This window comes from Orussus abietinus, unplaced genomic scaffold (genome assembly GCF_000612105.2).
Source record: "Orussus abietinus isolate OABI.00-Male unplaced genomic scaffold, Oabi_2.0 scaffold26, whole genome shotgun sequence".
Taxonomy (NCBI): domain Eukaryota; kingdom Metazoa; phylum Arthropoda; class Insecta; order Hymenoptera; family Orussidae; genus Orussus; species Orussus abietinus.
This window is the reverse complement of record NW_019395989.1, coordinates 783590-807509: the sequence shown is the minus strand read 5'-3', so window position 1 is coordinate 807509 and position 23920 is coordinate 783590. Positions and strand designations below refer to the sequence as shown.

Genomic DNA, 23920 nt, shown 5'->3' with positions numbered 1-23920 from the left:
ATACACTTTCTCGAGGACGTCACGTGACGCCAGGAATACAAGCGAGTAAATTAAGTTTCGTGGAAATGCTTTTATTAACAAGATACGGGAAAACGACAATAAATTAAGGACAATGGCTGAGTATAAATAATCAAAGGAGGCGGCTTCCACCGTCCGCCATGTCGCAGTCCAAGAGCCTTCGAGGACTCGAAACCAGGATCTAACTTCCGGCCGGAAGTCGGGTTCTCTTCTTGCGGAGGTCCTGCAGGTGTAGCGGGGTTATTTGGTGCGCGTCTTTGGGCGAGGCCTCGAAGAAGATGGCCGACGATCTCCAGCTGAACCGACTTAACTTCCAATCCGGAACCAGCGATACGTCGATCCAAGGACATCCGGTTTAATAGTTCGTCGAGCTAGAGGAGCCTGCGGACGAAGAGGACGAAGAAGACGAAGACGGGTTGCTGTACGAGTTGGAGTTGCTGCCGGAGTAGTAGCTGTACGCCAAGTTTTGGGCATCGGCGCCATTGGACGGGGTCCAGACCCGAGAATAAGGCCCATTTCCATCCCACGTGTTGGCCGGGTCGTAACTCGAAGTCGTCGACAATGGTGGAGCCCCGTACGCAGAAGACGCGGCCTCCATTGACATTCCTGGAAGAGGACGCCATTATGGTACCGCACGTTCTGCCATTACCGTCGCGCAAACTGTCGCCATTACTCCGAGTAGCACCTACTTAACCTTGTAAATGAAGTCAATTATTAATAATCATCCATTATTTATATAATCTCACCCATGGGAGGCATCATGCCGCCCTTCTTGAAGAACTGCACCGCGATGAAGCCGACGACGATGAGGATCGCCAATTTGGAGAGCACGAGAGCCTTCAAGGCCTTGATGCCGATTATGGCGACGAAGATGGGCATCAGGGCTTTCAGCTTCAACTTGAGGAGCAGGAGGAACGGCAGGAGGAGCTTCTTCTTCAGCAAGCCCCTGGCCTGGCTGGTGGCGACGTCGTCCTTGAACTCCAGGTCCAGGCCCAGGAGGCTCCTGCTAGGTCTATACTTCAAGCTCGCCTCCACGAGCGGAAGATCCAGGCTGTAGTCGAAGCTCTTCAGGTACTTAACCGTCCTGGAAATGAGGGCCTCGTCGACGGTGTCCAAGGACCTGGCCTCGGTGGACGTGCCCAGTCTCTCGTCCAGGTACCCCAGGACCTCCTGCTTCAGACACGACGTCCAGGACTCGGCCCCGAAGCAGTGGTTCAAGGACCTCGTCAGAAGGTCCTGGCTGGCCGTTGCCATCGCCAGGATCGACAGGAGCAGCACTATGGAGGATCTCATCCTTTGTTTACGGGGGTTCCTCGGGGGTCAGGGTCCTTTTCCTTACTTCTTCGCGACTTCCGGTCTCCCGATTTCCGTTTCGTCCTCGACAATGTACCGAGGATTCGCTTAGCGATCGATCGGTCGATCGATGACACACGCGATCGGCGATCGAACTGCGAGTGACGGAGGAGTGGCCAGCCCCTTTTATTTAATTTGCCCCCCGCGAATGTGTGTTATCCGGTCGGACATGAGGCGAATGGGTGATCGCAGGGAAATTATTTAGATTCCGAGGGACGAGTCGCGCGCCCTGGCATGGGAAGCGGAACCGAGACAACAGTGGCACGCTTCCGAGCAGATTCCTTTTCCAGGATGTGCCTGAATTTGTCCCCAGGATCGCGTGGGATTAAAATTTAAACTTTATTACGCGGAGAATAGGCATTCTGAGAGGTGATGCATAATGCGAGGAATGGCGGCGCGGTGCCCTTTTTAACCCGGTTCTACGCGCGTACGTGCGGGGAAAATTGAAAGGACTAACAGAGAAAATAATTTCTCGCTTCGGAAGTTCCCGAAGAAATTTTTTCTTTGCAACGAATTTTTTCTTACGGATAATTCCGCGCTTAAATCGACCTGCCAGAAGATGGGAAGAAATGATAATTGGAGAATGTTTAACGAATGTAATGTTAAATCGGGTTTAAAATGCTCGCTGGACTTTCGGATCTATTTTTTCTTGTTGTTGTAGAAACGAAGCTTTTACTCGTGGCAAACTTTCTGCACGGAGAAGGAACGTCGATAGATCGATATCGATACATTTGGGAAGTAGAGCGACGCGTGCCATGGAAGCGAATTTAGGCACTCTTCGGGGAGATAAGATCCTGATTTGCTTCGGTGACTCCTAAACGGATTATTTTCGCGTTTTTATTAGCTAATCCTGAATCTCCTCCTCCCTTCTACCCAGTTAAAAATGTTCATAAAATGCATACACCTTTTGTACGTAAGGCTGTAGTAAAATAATAGCTTTCATGTCCTCAAAGTGACTTACTATACATTAATGATAATCTTGGAAATAAATTTGCAATTTTGTAACGTCGTATTAGAATTCTATGAGATTTTGTAGAAAAATGCGTACGCTTCCACATTTTACAAATTTGTTACAAGTATTTTATAAAATTATAATATTCTTTTTTAACAGTGTATTCCTGCCGGAAGTAATTAATCCCAAGACCATAAACCATCATGGCGTCGGGGACATAACCGTACCATTTCGCCCACCATAATGATTTCAGATCGCGTAACCGTTGCGCACAAATTGAGTTCCTGGGTGTCACTCGGCGACTATTATTAAGCGACATTAGAATATTGTCAACGAACAATTACCGTTACCAACGGCTTGGTCCATAATCACCCCAAGACACATTTTCGTGGACTCATGCACCGACGTTGACGCCGCCATTTTGACCGCAGCAATCTCTCTCCCCGTTTCCCCCTGTCGAGGGAAACAATTACTGTTACCTCCAGCTGGTACTTCACGATAGAAATTATGCTTTCGCGTGGATGCTAATGCAAATAATTTGTATTCACACCTGTCGCGTGGCCCGTGTCAGAATGTTCACGGCGGTTTCACATATGTACATGCGGACGCGTGACAATTTCTTGAGCAGTCCATTTCGTCCATTCCGCCATTTTGAATTTAACATATATAACATATATCTTGTCCAATTACATTTGTATTTATCGGATTTATGTAGATTGGGCGTATCCAGGTCGTGCGATATGCCGATGCAGGTCGATGATATCGATCACGATGTTACAGTAGGTATCACCGTCGATCTTTTTGTCTTCGAGATCAATCTTAACATTCTCATCTTCTGGAGATACTAAGTGCACGTAGAGTCGGCTCTAGGCACTTGTTAAGAAGAAATTACGGGCTGGAAAATTACATGTCATCAGAATCGCTGCTCGTGAACGTCGTTTCGCGTTCACGCGCGATGATGATCCGTTCGATTCCTGGCATGGAATGGATGATCGATTACTGAACTGCTAATCAAGAAATATCGTTTTCTAAGGGTCTTTATTAAGCTTCTGGGGTGTTTCCAAGGTTTACACAAAGCGGCATGAATGGCATGAATGGCAATTAGAGCCTCGGCATTAATTAATTCAGCATGACTGTGCAGCAAAAAAAAACGTCTATCAGCAACAATTGAACGATGGTGAACAAGGGGAGCGTTGCTTAGCATATCCGGAATTTCAGATGGCTCGTAATTGGGCAAGGCTTAACAACAAGTGATTAAAGATGCAGGAATAATTTATTAAATAGTGTACAAAGGTGGGAAGGTATTTTACAAAAGTTGTTTCTGCGTTTTGGGGCTTTGGTGAGTTCAAGGTTGGACGTAGGCAGAGTAGGCCAGATCCTGAGCGGATTCGGCAGATTGCTGGTCGTTCAAGGACCTATATTGGGCAGCCTGGTACTCCCATGGACCATGGGCAGCAAGAGGAGCAGCATGGCTGTCGGCAGCGATCTTCTTGCAGAGCTGGAAAATCGCCAGACCCACGGAGACGACGAAGCTGAAGAAGGAGAGCTGAAGGGCGTTCCAGGCCTTCAAACCGAGCACGCCAATTGCCAATGGGATCAGAGTCATGGCCTTCAGCAGCACGAAGACCAGGATGGGGATGATGACCTTCTTCAGCTTCGACTTCCGGGCCTCCTCCACGGCGCGACCCTCTCCGAACTTCACGTCGAAGTTCAGCTCGTCGTCCTCGAGGTTGCGCGAGCTCACCTTCACCGAGGAGGAGAAGGGCAGCTTGAAGGTGACGTCGTGGGTCGTCAAGTACGAGCGGATGTTCTCCAAGAAGGAGACTTCGCCACGACCCGATGACTCCTCAGCGGGGTACGAGTTCCTGGTGATCTCCACCGTCTCCGAGACCTTCAAATTGAGGTTTAATAAATACATCCGATTTTTCAGAAGCTGAGACGGTTCCTGGGATCCGGTTCCCCAGTTCGTAGGAAAACAAATTAATTGAACCAAGGAAACGTTTTGTCAATTCATTTTTTTCTTTAAGATGAAGGGGGTGAATTCGGCCTACCTTGAAGTTGTCCTTGCGGAAGATCTGGTCCAGCAGGTTGAGGACCTTGAACTTCATGCAGGATATCTCGTCGTTCTTCTGGGTGCAATCCACCTTCGTCTGGTCCACCATGGCGTCCATGCTGGTTCCCCTCCAGAATTCGTTCTTGGCTGGCTGGGCTATAGCTAGACCCAGAAGGGCGCAACACAGGACTAGCGACTTCATGATTTTCATGGTCTTCGTGCTGAATTATCGGCGACCTTGCTCTTTCCCCTCGAAGAAGACCACGGTTGACACGTCCGCTCGACTGATGACACTCCGCCGTGCATGCTCCTATTTATACGGTACCCTCGTTTGAATCAATGTCCCCCTTGGTCGATACCCCACCACGGGCTTTGGATTTTCTTTTCGTTCAGTATGGTCTTCGATTATCGAGGCCTCGCCGGCGAAACGCGTGCCAAGATTCAATGATGAGCCCGAAGAGCAGCCTATGTGGATTTACGAGAACACCGGACCTGAAATCGACATGCATTGTAATAATTAATTAAATGAAGATCAATGCCCTTAAGGTGATACGATAGGGTCATTCTATGTACAAAATACTCCAATATAATATTTCTTTGGTTAAATAATATTTATTTTCCCAGTGCAGGACGCGGAAGGGATGATGCAGCTTTTTCAAGATGGCCGCCGCTCGACGAGACGCGGCGTAAGTAGCGTTTTCTTTATCGAGTAAATGGAAAACGATACTATGTCTCCGCGGCATAGTGACATTGTCCTCGATTCGATACTTCATTCATGACACGACCGAGACTTTCCATACTCGTAAGTCGCCCGTTAATACACGCTTCTGGGTTAATTCCGACTCCGGCCGCCATTATGAGCGCCGAATCGATAGTCGGTCGGCTGTGAGATATTTGATACCTAAAATTAAAATTTCTTCAATATGGTTCGAATAATTATCTACGGTATAATTGGAGGTGTTAGCTGACTTTGATGTGGAGCTTCCGGTGAATTTATACCCGGTTCACGTGCACGACTTCCCGCGACGGTCACGTGACGTTATCCCCGTTAATATCCCCTTTGTGAATTAATATCTCCCGATACGATTATCCGATTTTCAACTCCCACGTCGGTGGAATAATATTTAAATCGCTTGAATTTACGCGGTACCGAAATCGAAGAAAAAAAAAAATCGATCCCTCGCGTAGCTTGCAAAACGTTCTCTCTGTACTCGGCATACTCTTCACGTACGAGACTTTCCATACTCTCACGCCCCGTCCCATTTTCGCTCTTCGGGATTAATTTTCCGCTGCTCCGTGCCGACATGAATTGTCATAATTTTTGCAATGCACTCTCTAGTACCATCCGGAATGGGCGTAAAAATTCTAGTTAACGCGAGAGGGTTGAAACTTTTTTTCCAAGCCAGAGTTTCGTTTCATCTACCGGAGACGACTCTTCGTTATCCACCCCTGAGCATTTCGATAATTAATGTAATTAATTTCCCTGCGTATGAATTTAATTATTCGCCGAGTTGTAATGGCCAAAGCGCATGTCTAGCGTTCGCTGGAGACAAGATTCGATTTTTAACTTTCTTTCCTGAATTATTTAAAGTCCTCGTCTATTTTTACGTGGCCACTTTCGTGGACACCCTGAAATCGTGCCTTTGGCGAGGATTAATTATACAGTCCACGTATGCGGCTTTCCTTTAGTATTAACGCGAGTCTGGGTTAATTTCACCCCCTTCTTCGGGCACCTCTTCGAGAATCCGATCATCGACACCGCCAAAGAGGCAACAGACCTAGTCTCGCCTCGAATAGTCTCGTTGGTATTCTTCAGCAGTCTTCAAAAGGAGCCCACGTACGAGTTTCTCGCTCGAGGTGAAAATATGCGGCTTGGGGGTAATTTCCCCACCAGGGTGGGGTCGCCATCTTGAAGATCCTCCGACAATGGGCGCAACAATTTGGATTTCGGGGTCGCTCATTTGCATATGCGTTTGGCCCGGCCTAGTGCGTGAGAACGCGCCTTTGACTTCCTCTTCGTTCCCTTCAAGAGATGCCTTCATAAAATTAATATCGTATTCATTTTAATTAACTTTTCTAAATAATCATTTTTTTGCACTTTTTATTTATAGGGGGTTGAACGTGGTACACCTTGATTTTTATTTTTGAAGACGAAGCTGTTCAAGAGTTAGGGGCCTCGTCAGAGGTTTTTGTTTAGTCTTCGAAGGAACATTTGACAAGAATCGCGATGACTTCGAGAGACACCAGGCGAAAGTGAAGGCGAGACGTCCATTTTCGAGTCGATGAAAAACCGAGGTTCCGGGGTAGGTCATGGTCATCTTCATGGGTCCAAAGAAAGCGTCATGGTTCGAAGCCTTTCACGCAATATTTAATGGCGGCCCTGCTTCGGCACGCGACAAGAAGAGGACGCCATCTTGGAAGTCTACGATCGAAGATCAACCTGAAAATTAGCTGATTTCTTCGCGGAAACAAATATGGCCCCTTCGACCAATTTCTCGAAATGTCATTCTGAAAAAATTTCATCTCGAAGTTGAAAAATCAACAACTGGGACAAGAAAATCCTGCGGTCGAATACGTCCAAAAAATGTCACGAAGAGTAAGCAAAATTCGTTTATGTCAACGATACAATTTTTCTTCTCGACGGGATACTTGTTTCTTGTAATTGTATATGATTCAGGCAACGATCTATTTTTTTTTCGAAGTGATTACCCGAAGAAAGTGACGCGGTTCTCCGAGTTTGATTCGAATCGCATTTAATGGCCGCTCTTCGGCACGCGACAAGAAGAGGAGCAGCTTCTTCATCGTCTCGAAGGCTTGCACTTATCGGAAGGTATTAAATCCAGGTGTGTAAGAAACGAAGAGTCTTTATTGCGCATAAATTAGCGAAGGGAATGGCGATTGGGTAAATAAATAGAAAAGTGGAGTCCGGAAGTGTGGGATGATGAGTGGAGGTCTTCGGGTTCACTTCCGGTAAGCCCGGTAAGGACCCTGAGGGGCGGTGTCCCAGTGAGGGGGGTGTTCCACAGGTGGGTGCCCGTAGTGGACCACCTCGTAGGCCACCTTTGGTTTTGTCAGCTTGAAGATCATCATCGCACCGCTGAGGACCATCGAGAGCAGTCCCAGGGTCAATGCTTTCCACGTCTTCAGGGCGATCAAGGCCAGCGCCAGCGGCACCAAGGCCGTGGCCTTGAACTTGAGGCCCAGCAGGAAGGGGATCATCACCTTCTTCACGAACCCGCGACCTGGAATAAGGATAATTCACCTGCAGGTAATACACTCCCTTTCTACAATTTATATTATTTATTAAGGTGGGGCGAAACCCTCGCGACCAGTCCATTGGAATAAAAAAAGGTCGTATCGTTTCGGGGTATTTACCTTGACCACTACTGGGGTCAGCCAGGGGCACACTCAGGCTTTGTGGTACCGATTCGACCAAGGCTCGTGGTACCACGTTGGACCCCAAAATGGCGTCCGGAAGTTTGGCTTCCAGACGATGACTGCACAGGTAGGCGTCTAGTTTTTCCAGCATCAGTGACCGCAGCAACTCTCTTCGAGATGGGTCGGCGAATTCGTACTGGGAATTGTACTCTTCGGGGGTGTCCTCGGGCATCTCTCGAGACCTCACCAGGGTCAGGTCCTCCGTCAAGGACACTTTGTCCTGCTTAACGGCGTCGCTTAGGTAGGAAAGCACCTTGGGCTTCACGCAGGATAACATCGACTGGCTATCCGCGCATCTGGAAAAAAATTATTACACGATTAAAGAAAAAAATTGAAAATAATTATAAAACGTTATCGCAGTAATTGGAATTTTTAATTATAAAGATGATTTGTGTCTTTTTAGGTTACCTGTAGTACACGTTCTGCAGGAATTCGGCGGTCGTGCCGATGCTCTGCGAACGCGCCAGGCTGACCATCAGGGCCATCGAAATCACCGCGAGAGCCCTCATGGCGGGTCGGAGGAAAATCGATCTATCGATCACGAGGACAAACACCGAATGAAACCCACGAACAAACCTCGGCGGTTTTATAGGCGATCGAAGCCTGGACGTCTCTTGAATTTCAATCGGCGACGTGCGGACTCGTGGAAGAAGAAAGCACGCTTTTTCTAGGGTGGACGCGCGCTTGCTCGCCGGGTTTCGTTTTCGATCGCCGAAATTTCATTCCCGACATTTTCCAAGGAACTTTCTCTGGGAGCAAACCCTGGAAAGCGAAGGTTTAATCCCGGATTCATCGGATTAAATGTAATATATCTACGTAGACGGTCGGAATATTTTCTTGCAGAATTATTTGTTGAAATAAGTCATTTCATTTCAGGGAGAAGATGCGTCGCGGGAAAAGAAAGATGGCGGCGCCAGTTTTCGGGCTGGGATATTAAAGAGACTTTTTACAGCGCGGGTGACCGCGATATCGCGCCATGTGTCTTAAGTTCTACTAACCCAGGAATGCTAAGTACACGTTGTACAAGACGCGCGTAATTTTTTTGCGAGTCATAACCGTAACATATTTCTGCTCCGCTGGCCGCCAAGGGTGGAAGCTGTGGCTAATTGGAATCGCAATTACTAGAAAGTAAGAAGATTTTCTACCGAATGATAAATTGCACCGATGATTTTGATTATTCTTTAAGTACACATCCGCATAGAGGATCAGACAAATTTCTTCCGCTTTGAACTTGTAGCCGAAGTGCACAGTAATTCGATTTCTCTCTTTATTTGACGACGTGATTAAAAGTTCGAAGTTGAACATGGAAGATGCTAATTGGCCTCGATCGTGACTATGTTCAGGTCAATTCTAGGTATGGAGCCATTTATGACGATGTACTAATTATCAACGCAATTCATCATGACTTTTCATTGAGTATACATTAATTTTCATGAGTCAAAAATAATACTTACCTTGTCTATAAATTGTGCTGAAAAAAAAAATGACGGTCACCTCGATGTCTTCATGGCTGTAAAATTAGCACACGATGGTAATGGAGGATAATAAAGGCAATAATTCTTCTAACCACTTTATTTTACAGGACATAACAAAATAAGACTGCCAGAACTCCGCGGAAAGGGTCGGAAAACTGCTTCCGTTTTTTCCGGCAATTGTTGCTGGTCATAAAAAATCCTCATCCTCTCGAGGAAGGAACGAGTCTTGGGTATGGCACCCGGAGGCCTAATAAGTACGTTAGTATCTGAAAATGAATATTCATGACCAATCGCGTAACCGAGTAAACCTAATCATCGTTAATCGCGGTCTTTGAACGAAGAGATTATAAAGGTCTCATCTCATTTTAATAAATATCCCCTCCCTCCCAATTCTCTAGGCTTATCTAAACATCAGGTTGCGCAAAAGTACTGTTTACAAGTGTCTTAACATAAGTAATAAAGAAGTCCAACATTAGTTTTGCGGCAACCTAGAGCCGAGGACAATCGAGGGCGCGTTCGACCCTCGGCCGCCATCTTGAGCTTTCTGAAATCTACATTTTTACAGTTCTACGATACCCTGGTTAACTTAGCAGCTCTAACGGGCTCTAAGGAGCTCTTTGACGGAACTTAATTGCTTAATTAATTTACAGACTAATAGCCACGTGACCATGAAAAGCCAGGAAGAGCGGAAGAATCCGACTCTTCGTCTCCTGGGCGTCCAACATGACAGCGCCCACGTGACCGGCGGCCGGTGTGCTCCATTCTCTTCGGGGAATGTCTTCGGGAAGTGGAGGCCCTCACTCTGTGTTAATGTGACATGGATACGATCGCAGACAGTCGCCGCCATCTTGACCCAATCGTGCTGCACCTAGGTACCGATGAAACCGGTGACTGGACGCGCTCCCGGCCACGCCACGCTTCAATTCTTGCGGATCCCTGGAACGAAACAAGATGGCCGTTAGTGGTCGCCTCCTCCGAATCTTCACGCTTTGCGGGGCATGAAAAGCCCGATCAAGGCTGGAACGATTCAAACTAGAGATTCGAGCACAGCAAAGGCATTCTTGCACCCTCGAAACCGTCACAGGGTGCAACGATCGGGATTTTCAAACAGGATAACCTTATTCTACCGCAGCGTCGCACGGTAGTGGACTCGGGTACCATCACCTCCCACTATGGAAATTTGGCAATATTAACCCATTTGCATCCCCAAGTGGAATAATTCGCACGTGATGATTGGTAATTATCAGCAACGGTTTAATAATCCTGGAATTACGGTTCGCTGAAAACGTATAAGAGGCATTAATTTCTCAACGTCAAATTGCACCCGCTGCGGCTGGAGGTGGGATCGGTAAGGACCGGTTACGCGAATTCCGTCTCAAATTGAAGTCGAACTGAAACTCTGGTCGGACCTGTTGCAGATTCCGTTAGGATCCCGGCGGTTCCCAATTCAGGCTGAATTAAGGGGTAACGAGAGGAGATTACTCGAAGGTCCTTACACCAAGAGGTACCTGGCTTACCTTCTCCCCAATTAATCAATGACGAAGGTGACCGTTCTACCTTTCCCCTACCCCCCGGAAGTAACGTTGGGAACCCTGCGACATCCGGAAAAAAAGGAGGAAGAAACCGGGCCCGAAGTAAGTGCTCTAAGTACTACCATGGCGGAGGTGCGACAATTCAGACCAGAACAGAGGAAGCTCTGTCGGGGAAGTCGCTAACGACTGGGGCCAACCTGACCCGGATCGGACGCCAAAGGAGGTCGTCGTCCACCTTTCTCCGGCCTGGTGGTCAGCTCCCTACCTGGACAACTCGTTGGAGACGAGATTGCTGTGCGGCGAGTAGAGCGCAGGGTTCTTGTACATGCTGCAGACCAGCCGTTCCCTGCAGGACTCGTCGACGAACCTCAGCTGGGTGAAGATCTCTTCGAGCCTGGCCATGATGGGCCCGTAGAAGTCGTCATCGAAGGTCTTCTTCAAGATGGCAGCAGGTTGGGGAACCTGGGCGGCCATGGGCCTCTGGAGCTGCGGCGAAGCCGCGTAGGGACTCTTCAGGGTGCTTTTCAATGGTAAATCCATGGCTAACGGAGCCGTGGGGTGTGGACCTGAGGTCCTGCGACTCAGGGGACCGTTCTCCGCGTAGCCTGGGTACACGTTCTGGGTGTGGGGTCCCAAAGGAGGACCCGAAGAAGACTTCTCTGGGTACACCGAGACCACTGGTCTCGCGTGGACTGCGTACTGGGGCAGACCATAAGGTCCCGGATAGGAAACTCCTGAAACTCCTGGTGGAGTCGCGGGATATGGCGCCGGTCGACGATCCGGCTCTTCCGGGGGGTCCTCGTAAGGCTCGATACCCCATTCCTTCAGCTCCTCCATGTCTTTGCGGTACTGGATGTGAGGATGGGCGTAGTCGTATCCTTCGAACTCCTCTTCCTTATGGTGGTGGTGATGATCGTAGTATGCTGGAACCGGGACCGGAACCGGCACGTGGTGATGATGATGAGCGATCTGGAAATTTATGCAGATTTCGTACATGTTGCGATTTTACTTCTACCGTCGATTTCATTTACAGGATTTTGACATATTCCTTACCGGATCTTTAAGAGAACGTACCTGGTGGTGGTGGTGATGGAGTTTGGCGCCTTGCGAGCTGTGGTAACTGGAGCAGAGTTTGAAGACGTGGGCGAAAGCCGGCACCAAGAAGAGCAGGAGCTTCAGGAAGAGCTTCTTCGCGGTGCCGATCCCGAAGAGGAACGGAATGACGAACATGAACTTGAGCTTGATCAGCTTGATGACTAGCAGCAGGGACAGGAAGCTCATCAGCAACTTATTCTGGATGAACTTCCCTGAAAGAAAAGGCAAGAATTATATTAGGTTGAGGAATACAAAAATTCTTGAATATCGAGACTCTGAAAAGGGTACCCTTGACGTACTTATTTTCTTGAACAGAATCCTTCCCTGCCTCTCCATGCCCCGCTGTCCAAAATCGACCCTGAGGAGGGCTCCGTTTTCGTCGACCTCTCTAGGGCTGACCTTAACAGTAGCGCCCTCGAAGAAGAACTCTGGAAGCTGAAGTTCGTAATCTCGAGTCGCCAGAAATTTCACGGTTTTCTCTCGAAGAGCCGTGGTGATCTCTTCGAGAGGAGTCGCCGGTTCTTCGGGGTCCCATCCGGACTCTTCGGGATCCTTTTCAAGGTTCCTCGACTTTTTCTCCCGACCATCCTCGGTAGCATACTCCACGAGGTTCTCGTCCACGTTCTCCGAGTCCTTGACGTCCTTCTTCTTCCCACAGGACGCATAATCCAGGTTGTTCCTGGTCAGGACGAGGCCATCGAAGACGGTGATGTTGTCGCGCTCGGAGAAGGTGTCGTCAAGATAGGAATACGCGTTCTTCTGGATGCAGGAGAAGGTCGTCTTCTTCGAGCAGTCCCTCATCAGGCCCTGCCAGAGCTCGTTCCCGGTGGAGACGTTGCCGAAAAAGTCGCCAACGTGGAAGAACCTGGCGTAGGACTCCAATTTCTCCAAGCCGGCCATCTTGGACCTCGTCAGGCCGACGAGGAGACCCAGAAGAAGCACCCTCGCCCACTGCGGCATCTTTACGAGCAGCTTCGGGGACCTTCCGCACCTGTTTAGCTGCAATCCTCACGAAACATTCGCCTTAGCCGCTAAACAAGCTTTGAGCGTCGCTAACGCTGATGAGTGCCTTCAAAAGGACGCGACCAACGGCTTCCAGCTCTTTACCGTTCCGTTTAATTTAGGATCCAGTTTTAACGCCTCTCCGCCTTTTGTGGATATCTCTTGCTGACCCCACATCCACTATTTTTTTTTTTCACCGTTTACTTCCCTCGGTACACTCCACTTTCCCCGCCAATTTATTCCCGGCTTAGTTCCTCCCAATCCGTTTACCCGACCTCGTTTCTTCGAGTCTTGCTCTTCGACCTCTTCGGCTCCTTCCGCGGCTAAATATTCATTTGCGATGCCGAGTCCCGTTCTCCAATTCGCTTTGTATTCTTTTCGCCCTCCTCATAGCTCTCTTCCCCTTCCCTGGTATTCGTCCACTAGCTCCTTCGTTTTTCGAACCATCCAGTACATACATACATCAACCCACTTTTCCACGTTTGCCTATCCTAGTCACGTCCCCTCGTTTCTTTTTTTGCCTCTTCCACCGATGTTCCTTTATTTCTTCTCTCCTGACCTCCGATATCTTCAAGGAAGAGGTCGACGTACTTCGGCTCCCTTTTCTGCTTTCTGTCCTCCCTTTATATCGCCTAGATTTCTCCCCTTTCTTTAGCCCCTCTTCGGCGTCCTCTTCGTCCTCCTTCAACCCCAGTTTGGTTCTTCCGCTTCCGCTTCCTCTTTTAATTTCTCTCCCGCTCTTCGGGGTCCTCGCCGACTTCTCGATTTCCTCAGACTCTTCGGGATCCTCTTTGGCCCTTTTATCGGCTTCTCCTTCCTCTCGTTCTACCTCGTCCCGTTCTCTAGACTCGTATCCCCTCCCTTCTCGGTCTCGAGGTCTCTTCTCGACCTCGAAGGTCTCCTCATCATCCTCCACCTGCTGGCGGCGTCTCTTGTCGGCGTCGCGACGCTCCACCGGCGACGGCTCCTGCGCTCGATCCTCACCTGGCGATCTCCGGCCTGACACTACCTGGCCGCCTCTCGCTCTCGTCTTCCTCGCCAGAAGTCTAGATTCACCTGAGCGTCAAGTGTGTCAAAGGCCCTCCTACTCCTGGCGCCGCTCCGAGGAAGGTCATTATCTTCTTCCCTACCCCAGACGTCGGCGTCGGCCCCACGTTACGTGAACGGGCTGCCCAAACACGTGGGCTTTTCACCTAACCTCACTTTTTACCTCCTTTCCAGACGTTCTCCCGGATTCTAGAACGCCGCCATTTTGCGTATGTGCAGTCGGAAGATCGAAATGGACCCAAAATTGGCTATCCATGATAAAAATGTCTTTCAACCAAAGAAATATTTTCTTCCATCCGGAGAATGTCTATTTCACTCCAATAATCATTCTATGAATGAAAAATATATTCCTTTGGTGCTATTCCAAAAAATATTTTTCTGGTCCGAGGACATCTCTTTCTTAGGGAATGGATCCGGAACGAAACACGAGTTTGGATTATGTTAAGTGATAATTTGTAACCGGTCAGTCATGTCAGGTGAAGATGATGCATGATCGTTCCTGGCTTTGTCATAAAGAGTCGAAAAGTCTCTTCGCTTCAGAGTGGACGTCGGGTTCCTCCAGGCTGTTGTGGACTCCTCTTTGACTGGATTTATCGTTGCAGGATGTAATAAGAGAAAGCACGCGTTTTGTTTGTAGTGTAACACGGGTGAGGAATCTGCTGGAATGTTATGATGCATGTTATGAGATGTATCTATGACAGGAACCGCATGGTCGAGGTGATGATGAACCATGACCTATATTACGGTTCTTAACCGATCTCGCAGGTAACCGGCGTTTAGTTAATCGGATTAGATCACCGGTTAACCGCCTGTTTGTTCAATTATGGGAATGGAAGGATTATCCGAACAAAACGAGGCCCCTTTTTACTCCCATCCCCGTTTCGAAAAAGTAGCCACATCACGTACCGTCCTGCTCATTTATTCTGGGACATTCTGCGAAATTTCTAAATTTCGTAAAAAACGAAAAGGTGGAATTAACGGTCGTTGCGCCGATCGCGCACAATTAATAAATTGGTATATTAGGAAATGAATGAAAATGCAGCGGAACGTCTTAGCGCCATCTTGTAAAGAGACGGTGGCCCAAATCATATGAACGGTGGGGTAAAAAATGAAAAAGAAAACAATGCACCAAGGCGCCAAAGGCATTCCGGAGAAAGTGGGGCGATATTTCGTCGACTAGGCCATTGGACTCCTGATCGCAGGTCATGAAACATATTTTCGAGCTTGCAGGAAAAATTTCATCTCGCCGCGAGTAGGACTCCATAGGTCTCGACCTGACTCAACAGAGGAGCGAAGGGACTAGGGGAAAAGATTAGGCCTACGTCTCTTTTAATCTGCTTTTTTATTTCGATAGATCCCTTCTTCTCGAATGAACGGAACTGGTCCGCCGGGCCAACCGGTCAACGAAGAGGCGCGAGCCTGAATTCCATTGACCTAGAAGTTGTAGGTTGGTAGGTTGAGGCGTGACCGGATCGCCGCCGAATTATAAACGGGTTATCGTCCGCCTCGAATTTCCCGTGAACAGGGGTCTAGAAAAAAGAAAAGCCCACTCCAATACCAAAATCTTAACGATGCAGGGTGCACCGATAAAAATCCACGGAAACCTACATACCTCCCGACACACCTTTCAACTGAACTCCTACGTAGAAAAACGTAAGTTGGATAACCTAAAAATTAGAAAATCTACCAATACCTTTCATATCACCTTAAGGACGGTTCCTGATTATTCGTTGGCAGGTGTAAAAAAGTCCGGAAACCTGGGATTATTTTTTCTCATAATTCCTTCGCTGAGACCGGGGAAGGATAAACCGCGGAAATCCGCGAGCCGTGGCCTAACGGACGCGACCGAGGAAAGTGAACCGCTTCCGGAATATCGATCTTTCTGGAGCGCCGGGCGCTTTTTTTTCGCTCGAGACTTTCCCCGGTTTTCCGATCGCCGATTGGCCGATCTCTGGGTTGACTAACGGTCGACGCCCGACAAAGCGCGGCCGCGAAAAAACTCCCGAGCACCGATTGGTCGACGCGAATCGCTACCTGCGCGCGCACGCCGGAACTACGATGTGGGTCGGGATGATCGCGTTCTTCCATAGGACCTCCATAATCATATTTCGAGGTTTGGGGAGAAGTTTTATTAATATTTTCACGTTTTATATATTTATACATAGAACGACCCCTTCGTATCACCTTAAATATGTAGACGATTTTTTGCAGGCTTTATCCGCGATGATCGATCTTCTGATAACGCGATCGATCCGCGGTACTGCACGTCCGGGCTGCATCTGGGTCGACCAGGGTATGTGCATGTGCCGGTGAAGGTGCATTGGGATTTTATCGTAAATTAAGATGCGAGTGCGTAGTCGGAACCGTTACTTACCGCGAATTCGCGCTCCTGCCGGATCTCTTTTTGGCGTGACACCACCTAGCGGGACGACATGACGTTAACGAGACGGTACTTCCGGCTTCGAGGTGAGAAAAACGCTTTCCCATTTTCCATGATAAATATGCATGACTTGGTATATTCTCCCTTTGGCGGTAATTCCTCGGAGGGATAAGGGTGGATGCGCGTAACGATGAGTGTCGTGATTATAAGACATTAATTTCCAGGTGGCGCTTCTCCTCTAGCGACACTAGCGCCACGACCGGTAATCGCGTCCTGTTTTATCTAGAAATGATAGCACTCGATTTGTGATAAAAATTGGATTTTGTAAAAAAAGGATTTTTTTTCTGCACGTGAATGATAATCTTTCCCTCCCTCCTGTAATGGTACCTACCCCTGTTTCCCTCCCTCCGTCCTGTACCCCGGTGGTACTGGTTCCCCTTCCCGCTCAGGGAAGGAACTCGCGGTGCCATCTTCCGGGGAACTAGCAAATCCATTCGCTTTCATGGTTTTACCGGCTAAGTACATCGTATAGAATTGTAGATCGCGATACCCATCGGATAGTCCAAGTATTGTCTGCAAGATGGCGCCGCGTGACCTATTTCAGGCAGCTCAGAAACGGACGATCAGGAAATGGAATTTCAATAAATCCGTAATCAGTCGCGGACGTATGTATGTACGTTGCCACGCTGATGGAATGATTTGCGGAAAGTTAGCCGTTGCCCCGTTACTCTTCAGGATGTACCGAGTTTCTAGTTATTTCCGTCGCTAATTATTCGCATGCTAGAGAACACATTAGACTTGGTACATTTGGTATTTTATTTCCTAGAAATACTGGGCGGTTGGTGTTCAAACTCCGTAAAGAGAAATATTCTTAAGATTTATGAGCTGGGGAAAGGGTGCCGCCATCTTGGATCCCAGGTCTTCGGCGAGACTTTTCGCCAGATTTCGGTTCCTCTGCTCGTTTTTCGGGCGAATATCATAAAGAGGTTGCAAAACGCTCGTTTCGGTCAGTGTATCTCGATCAACCGCGCTGACATTAACCGGAAGTGTCGCAGAATTTCCGGAGATCGATGCGTTATCGGTGGATACGTAGTTCTCGAAAAGCGAGCTCTCGTCAACTCGCGGATATCCCGGAAGGTTCAAAATAGCCCCAGGCTCGTTTTCGCTGAAGTTGGCAGGGAGTCTGGAAATTCTAAAGTCTCGGCTGCTGTTGAACGACGTGAGATTTGAGATCCACGCCGTTCTTCCGGAAGTCGCCATCTTGTTTTGGTCGAGAAAGTTCCGAGTAGCAGTTCCAGGGTAGCTAATTCCAAACTGAGGTGAGCTCGAGGGCGACGGAAGTTTGTGGAAACTGCGACCCCAACCTCCACCACTGTCGTAACCACCACCTCCTGAAGGAGGTCCGTAACTACTCGGTGGAGGTGCCCCGTAGCTATCTGAAGGTGGACAGCAACCTCCTCCTCCTCCACCACCTCCACCTCCACCTCCACCACCTCCGGCAGCCTTCGTCACCAGGACGATCTCCTTCAATGGAACTGAAAACAGTCGAAAGTGTACTCGACGTCTTTGACTACAACCGAGAGACGTTAGAAAAAGAAAAAAAATGAAAAATGTTCTCCATAATCCTTCACTTAGAATCTGCTTATCTCCAAGACCCACCCCCGCCTCCTCCACCTCCACCTCCACCTTGCCATGGTCCACCTCCACCTCCACCTTGCCAAGGACCTCCTCCACCTCCTCCACCTCCTCCTTTGCCCTTGCTGAACACCGACGCCATGGCCATCGCGATCGACATCCCCGACATCATCATGCTCTTCATGGCCACCAGCAGGACGACCACTGAAATGGGGAAAAAAATTATAAACTGACCTACAACCAGCAAAACTCGAATAACTTTAAAGGTAGGAGTCCTACCCATCAATTTCGCCTTGCCCATCATCAGCATCATCATCATCATCTTCTTGCACTTGCCGCCGCCGCCGCCTCCACCTTTCTTCGTTCTTCCTGAAGAAGGGCATGAAATTCGATAAAGCGACTGCTTATATAAATTTTCTTGGGATAATTTGCACCCAGTTGAACTCACCTTCGATTTGGCTTTCATCGTAGGTGATGTCGATCCTGTTGTTCTGCCTTCCATTGAGTTTCGGCAAGGTGATCCTCAAGGCGAACGAGTCGAAGAAGTCATCGATACTGGTCTCGATCAGCTCTGCGAATGACTCGGAGTCCAGTTTCCGGTTCGTCGAGGAGTGGTCCAGCGACTTCGTCCTCACCAGCTTCACTCTTCCCCCTAGGATCCTGATTTCATCTAGATGCACGACGTCGTTCAGGTACGCCGCAACGTTCTTCTGCACGCACGTCAGAGAAAGGCCCATAATGCATCTTCCGATGTCGCTGGTGGGAAAAGTTGGGTAATGCTCGCTTCTGGAATCGTCATTCGAGTAGTTCTCGGCAGGTACCACCCTGACGTCGACGTGGACTCCGTTTTTCTTGTAGCCGAAGATCGGCCTCTCGGTCCTGCCCTGCTCCTCGTAAGGTTCGATATCCGTCTCGTAGTCCTTAAGGTGATATGAAAGTGGTATTTGAGATTAAACCTTTCCCCAAGAAGGTCCCTACACTAATGAAATTAATTTTTTTATGAAATATCGCAAATATGACCGCAAACCAATTTTTTAACATCGGAATTTCACGGGTGTAGGGATATTCCTTAAGACCGCCATATTTACGTGGTGAAGCTTCAAACGTTCGGAGAAAAGTTTTTTATCAGGGGGATTCTTTTGACGACACTTTTATATCACCTTAATATCGTTTCCAGATGCAGCCACCGACGCGACACTCGCCAGAAGGAAAATCGCGGAGACCTTCGCGGCCATCTTGGATTTTTCTCCGGCCGAAGTTCCGGAGAAGATTGGCACATCTACTGCTGCGAAGCGAACATAACTTCGCTTTTATATCCCGTCGATTTATGTCACCGCGGGATAATTCGGGATTTTTAAAGTCGCTGTCACGATTGTTATTGACTCTTGTCTCGGGTCGGGATAATGACAAGCTGAAGAGTTAGCTTAACCGCGAGAATTGTCGAACAGTACGGCCTGGATTCCCCAAGATATCGGATCCTCCCTTCCTCCCAGGAAATGGGTATAAAAACACAAACAACACCCAAAACTGTCTAATACAAACTCGTAAAAAAATATCGTTTATTGGAGCGCATAATAAAATAAATAAAAAATAATACGTCGGTCCGCAGTGCTTCAAGGTGTGTCTCGATGCTGCATCAGGTTGGACATCTTCTGGGAAGAGAGGAGAAGAAGAGGATCAGGGATGCAGATGAAGGTCGAAGGTATAAATACGGGGAGAGGGATGAAGGGATGATAAGCCATGTACAAGGGAGTTAGAGATTAGAATTTCTGGACGATGAAGGGATGAAGACGCGACAATGGGATATGTCAAGGGGGTGCGTAACACCTTGAGGTCACGGGGAATTTTGGCAGTCAGTAGGTGGACTTCCTTCTTATAGGAAGGTTCTTCCATCTTGTAAATGTAGGTTTTGGGGTTCGAAGGGTCTCAGTGCATCCGAAGCGATCGGCGATCCCTGACGTTGCCGTACTTCATCGTCGCCTGCTGAAGAGTGTCCTGGACGGCGTCGAAGGACCTTCCATATCCAGAATGTCCATATCCGTGTCCATGGTGCTCTTCGGAACTGTGAGTGTGCGAAGTGGAGTAGACGGGCTTGCTGACGATCTCGTAAGTGGTTTTCTTCTCCTGACCACCGGCCAAAGATTTGAGACCAACAATGGCGGACAGCATCAACGCCATCAGACCAGTCATCAAGGCTTTTCCGGCTAGAAGAGCCAAAGCTCCAAAACCAAGTGCACCGAGGGTCCCCTTCATCATCATCAGACCCGCCATCATGGTCCCCATGCCGCCCTTGTCTTTCTTACGACCTGAAAAAGGAAAATCCCAATTGAACCCCGTCAACAAAAAAAAAAATACAAGATCGAAAATAACCCCCTCGACCTAGTTGATGGTTCCATACGGGGAACGTGATGAGTTCCCATTAATTTATCATTATCAGGGAAAGTGATATCAGGGGGCAAAATGCAACGGAAACGAAGACCACTACTGATGCTCGAATGTTGATGCATTTCGTGGTCACTAGTTCCCATAAACCTAGTTGCAGGGTCCGTGGCACGGCAATCTAGAGCCGCAGCAGCAACCGCCCATTACACCATAATAGTTCTCGTTATCACTCCGGAGATTGCGGTTACTGTTATAATTGAAGGATCATACAACCAGCCGGAGGGAGGGAAACTGTTGCAGCTAAAATTCAGTCCCGTTGGCGACGAGCACCCTGTTGACGGTGAGTCATGACCTATCAAAAGCTAAGATCACGACCCCTAATGAGAGATCATCAAAGATCCCAAATAATAAGATGGTTCTTATCGCGAGCCTCGGATCATTTACCCCATTAATGACAAGATCATCTCACCAGTCTCGAGATTTTGGGCACCGCCGAATCCCAGCTGGGCAAGAGCTTCCTCGTTGAAGGTCCTGGCAGCCTCGAAGGTCCTGGGGTCAAACAGCTTGATAGAAATGGCATGACTGTTGAGGTACCTGCCGACCTTGTGGACGATGTAGGCGTCCAACCTCTTGTCCACGTCGTTCGGGAAGTCCCTGGCCAGATTGGCGACAACCTCCGAAGCGGACAGGTCCTTGGAGCCATTTTCCTTGACCACGGAAACTCCTGGCAGGATCCCCAGGTTCTCCGTCTCCGACAGCTTGTCCAGGAAGGACACCACGTCCAGCTTCAGGCAGGTGGCACTGTAGGACTTGGTGCAGTCCTTGTTGATAGGTGGTGGCACAGTTTCCGGGGTGTCCTCCAGGGATTGACCCACGTCCCTCGCCTCGATCTCCGCCCTGGAGACCAGAATTTGAAGAGCCAGCAACAAGGCCGGGAGCACGGCACTCCGGAACCCCTTCATCCTGGATCCTTGGGATAGTTTTCCTTCTGACGGCAACCTCGCCCAGCCTCTGCCTCCTGGAGGTCGTTGCTGGGTACCTTGAGGACGACGACGGCGACCGGACGCGGGCTGGGAACTGGACCTGTCCTGAGATAGTTCCAGTATATATACCGAGGAACAGTGGAGTCCTTTTTCCTTTTTTTCCTTTCGACGATCATACATTCTCCGGAGAGTCCGGGTCCGAGAGGAGGGCTTCTCTTCACGCCTTCGTTCGCCGCTCTAGCTGGAGGCGCGGGAGGTGACGGGCGTCAAATAGAGCGGAGAACTCGAATCTCTGTCAAATTTAGAAAAACTCGGACCGAGAGGAGGGAGGATGCTCTGGTATTGTCCAGCATCCATGGGAGACTTCCACGATGCCGATCAGCGAATGGGTGGACGCTCAAGGCGGATTTCTCGACCTTGAAGAAGGACCAACGAATGATCAACCATCATTGTTCGCGTTCGAAATCTATCATTAAAATTCGGTAGAAGGCCCGAACAACCAGAAGTAGCAATTCTTTAATAAGTTAGGATCCCTCTCGATCAACTTTGCCGGAGTCTCCTGGCATGATCCCTCGGTGGGCTCCAAAAATTGTGCACACTAATAAGTGTCCCAGCAAGTGGACCACCATCCACCAAAGTCTGAAAGCGGGATCAACACTTATCTGGTCTTCTCTAAGCTAACCTCTTCAAGATGCGCTCTCCGCAAATCGCCGGATAAATTGATTCATCATCGTCCACTGATTGCCACAATTTGCAGAGACTCAATTCCAGAAATGCTGCACCAGGCACCGTGACCTTGAAGCTCGTCCACCATCCGCTGGACCCTAGGAAAAAACGGAGGACAGAACTTCCCCTGGTGTGAGATCCCAGTCACCATTCCAGTCTGCAGAAACTGCCGATTCGTGACCAGTGAAATCTGAACCAGTGATTTCGCGAGCAGGATGAAATGCAGCTGATCTTCCCGACCTCGGCGAGAAGATCACCTTTTTCCCGGGTAACTTCTTCTTTTCGTCTCCCGTCCTCGACCCCTGGCTCTCTTCTTCGATCACTTTCATCCGCATCTCGTCAGTAGCGGAAATCAGGATAGAGAAATGCCGTTTTTCCCGAGATCAAGGATCTCTGCTGACTGGTCCAGATGGATCTGCACGTTAAATCGACCCACTTTTCAAGGTGTATCGGATTTTCGCGCGCCACGCTCGAGCTGGCTCGTGAAAGTGTGTGGCCAATTTTCGTGGTGCACGCCAAGATCCATTGTCCCACTGACAATATACTCCTGGGAAAGGTGGTGCCGGATTATTGGCAGAAAGCGTCGCATATCCGTTTCAAATATCGCTGCACGCATGAAGTAGCGTAATGAGGTACAACGCCATGCATTGAAATCGCCTCCACTTTAGGGGTCCTAGATCTTACGACTTTTCCGAATCTAGTCCCGAGAGCACATCCTTGATAATTCCCTCGCTGATTTTAAGTTTACAACGCGCTAATGGTTTATGTTCAAGGGGCGAAGGAGATGGTAGCTTCGGAGGATTCGTGCATAAACAAAGGAGTCTATCAAAGAGACGGGCAAGAAGCGTCGCCTGGTTTCCTTTCTAGGGAATGACCCATTTGATGCCTCGTTCTCTCTTTTTCTATCTCCTACGAGCGGTTTACTCCTTTGCATGCCTTTCCTGAATAATCGAGGAGAGCTGCCTCGTATACGAGGCCTCGTACCCCTTTTTTCCATCTCCGGTAGCGCCCAGGTGGACGAGGGGCAGGTACGGTACCGGCAGGTGAAGTCGAGCCAAGTGAAGCGAAGGATCATCGCGGTCTTCTTTTGCACCGCAAACTGGGCCGGTGTCTAAGACCTATTCCGAACTGCTAGCCGACCAAGAAGGCTTCGCGAACGAGGCTCGAATTGCACCTATTCTCGCCGAGCTGGAACCAGAGAATGGGAAGAGTGGTACACCTCGATGTGCGAGATGCAACAGGTGATACTCAACTTATCTCTGGTGGTTGATTAAAAGTTTACGCATTGGTCAAAATGGTATTTTAGTACTATAGTGTTTAGACCTCGATTAGACTACACCCTATCTTGATGGTTCAGAATGGAACGATTAAATCGGATGCTGCAGTCTTTCTGTAAAACGGGATAGAGTAAAAGTGAGCTGTTACGTGCAATGACCTAAACTGGAATCGTGAGAGCGGTCGGCAACGAAAGTGCCCGAAATTACTGACCGGGAACGAAGAGAACCAAGAGATCGGGACCATCGGTGTGAGAATCTCACGCATTGCTTGCACGCATGCATTATTAATGCACCATGCGTAACGTCATCGTACACCCGCCAGACTGCAAGAGGCAAGAGATCTTCCTGCTCTCATCTCGGGTAAATGACTGCTCTGGGTACAGAGACCTGGTAATGAATTCCGGATTGCGCATCCGGCATTCATGCCCGTGACCGTGCAACTTTAATAATAGCTTGTAGGCGTGCACACGCGTGCATACATTAGTCGTAATACTTATTGTTGGAATGCTCATTGAAGGGGAAACTGGACTGGAATTGCAAAACCAGGGCATTACGCGTTCTATTTATTTCTC

The 23920-nt window shown here is 48.8% G+C and overlaps 5 protein-coding genes across 5 annotated transcripts; all 5 read right to left on the bottom strand.

Moving 5' to 3' along the window:
* Positions 1 to 373: 373 nt before the first annotated feature.
* LOC105703631 lies at positions 374 to 1311 on the bottom strand. Its single transcript, XM_012432134.1, has 2 exons — positions 765 to 1311; positions 374 to 624 (listed from the first exon to the last, which is right to left on the bottom strand). Exons 1-2 carry the CDS (start codon positions 1309 to 1311, stop codon positions 374 to 376), a joined length of 798 nt encoding a protein of 265 aa, XP_012287557.1.
* Positions 1312 to 3668: 2357 nt separating this feature from the next.
* On the bottom strand, positions 3669 to 4578 carry LOC105703602. The gene is made up of 2 exons (XM_012432098.1): positions 4375 to 4578; positions 3669 to 4214 (listed from the first exon to the last, which is right to left on the bottom strand). The coding sequence occupies exons 1-2, from the start codon at positions 4576 to 4578 to the stop codon at positions 3669 to 3671; spliced, it is 750 nt and encodes a 249-aa protein (XP_012287521.1).
* A 2759-nt stretch (positions 4579 to 7337) lies between these two features.
* LOC105703633 lies at positions 7338 to 8323 on the bottom strand. Its single transcript, XM_012432136.1, has 3 exons — positions 8223 to 8323; positions 7752 to 8110; positions 7338 to 7618 (listed from the first exon to the last, which is right to left on the bottom strand). The coding sequence occupies exons 1-3, from the start codon at positions 8321 to 8323 to the stop codon at positions 7338 to 7340; spliced, it is 741 nt and encodes a 246-aa protein (XP_012287559.1).
* A 1763-nt stretch (positions 8324 to 10086) lies between these two features.
* Positions 10087 to 12876, bottom strand: LOC105703601. Its single transcript, XM_012432097.1, has 4 exons — positions 12216 to 12876; positions 11896 to 12128; positions 11087 to 11790; positions 10087 to 10225 (listed from the first exon to the last, which is right to left on the bottom strand). The coding sequence occupies exons 1-4, from the start codon at positions 12874 to 12876 to the stop codon at positions 10087 to 10089; spliced, it is 1737 nt and encodes a 578-aa protein (XP_012287520.1).
* Positions 12877 to 19906: 7030 nt separating this feature from the next.
* LOC105703599 lies at positions 19907 to 21324 on the bottom strand. The gene is made up of 2 exons (XM_012432094.1): positions 20832 to 21324; positions 19907 to 20286 (listed from the first exon to the last, which is right to left on the bottom strand). Exons 1-2 carry the CDS (start codon positions 21322 to 21324, stop codon positions 19907 to 19909), a joined length of 873 nt encoding a protein of 290 aa, XP_012287517.1.
* Positions 21325 to 23920: the final 2596 nt, after the last annotated feature.

Bases quoted from the DNA above. Each gene is read 5' to 3' on its own strand.
- LOC105703631 (XM_012432134.1), bottom strand. From the start codon at position 1,311: ATGAGATCCTCCATAGTGCTGCTCCTGTCGATCCTGGCGATGGCAACG. The intron at 625-764 runs GTGAGATTATAT...GTCCTCTTCCAG, and splicing joins CGGCATGATGCCTCCCATGG to GAATGTCAATGGAGGCCGCG.
- LOC105703602 (XM_012432098.1), bottom strand. From the start codon at position 4,578: ATGAAGTCGCTAGTCCTGTGTTGCGCCCTTCTGGGTCTAGCTATAGCC. The intron at 4,215-4,374 runs GTAGGCCGAATT...CTCAATTTGAAG, and splicing joins TCCGCAAGGACAACTTCAAG to GTCTCGGAGACGGTGGAGAT.
- LOC105703633 (XM_012432136.1), bottom strand. From the start codon at position 8,323: ATGAGGGCTCTCGCGGTGATTTCGATGGCCCTGATGGTCAGCCTGGCG. The intron at 8,111-8,222 runs GTAACCTAAAAA...ATTTTTTTCCAG, and splicing joins CTGCAGAACGTGTACTACAG to ATGCGCGGATAGCCAGTCGA. The intron at 7,619-7,751 runs GTAAATACCCCG...TCCTTATTCCAG, and splicing joins TGACCCCAGTAGTGGTCAAG to GTCGCGGGTTCGTGAAGAAG.
- LOC105703601 (XM_012432097.1), bottom strand. From the start codon at position 12,876: ATGCCGCAGTGGGCGAGGGTGCTTCTTCTGGGTCTCCTCGTCGGCCTG. The intron at 11,791-11,895 runs GTACGTTCTCTT...ATAAATTTCCAG, and splicing joins TCCATCACCACCACCACCAG to ATCGCTCATCATCATCACCA. The intron at 10,226-11,086 runs GTAGGGAGCTGA...GTTTCGTTCCAG, and splicing joins GTCTCCAACGAGTTGTCCAG to GGATCCGCAAGAATTGAAGC.
- LOC105703599 (XM_012432094.1), bottom strand. From the start codon at position 21,324: ATGAAGGGGTTCCGGAGTGCCGTGCTCCCGGCCTTGTTGCTGGCTCTT. The intron at 20,287-20,831 runs GTGAGATGATCT...TTCCTTTTTCAG, and splicing joins TGCCCAAAATCTCGAGACTG to GTCGTAAGAAAGACAAGGGC.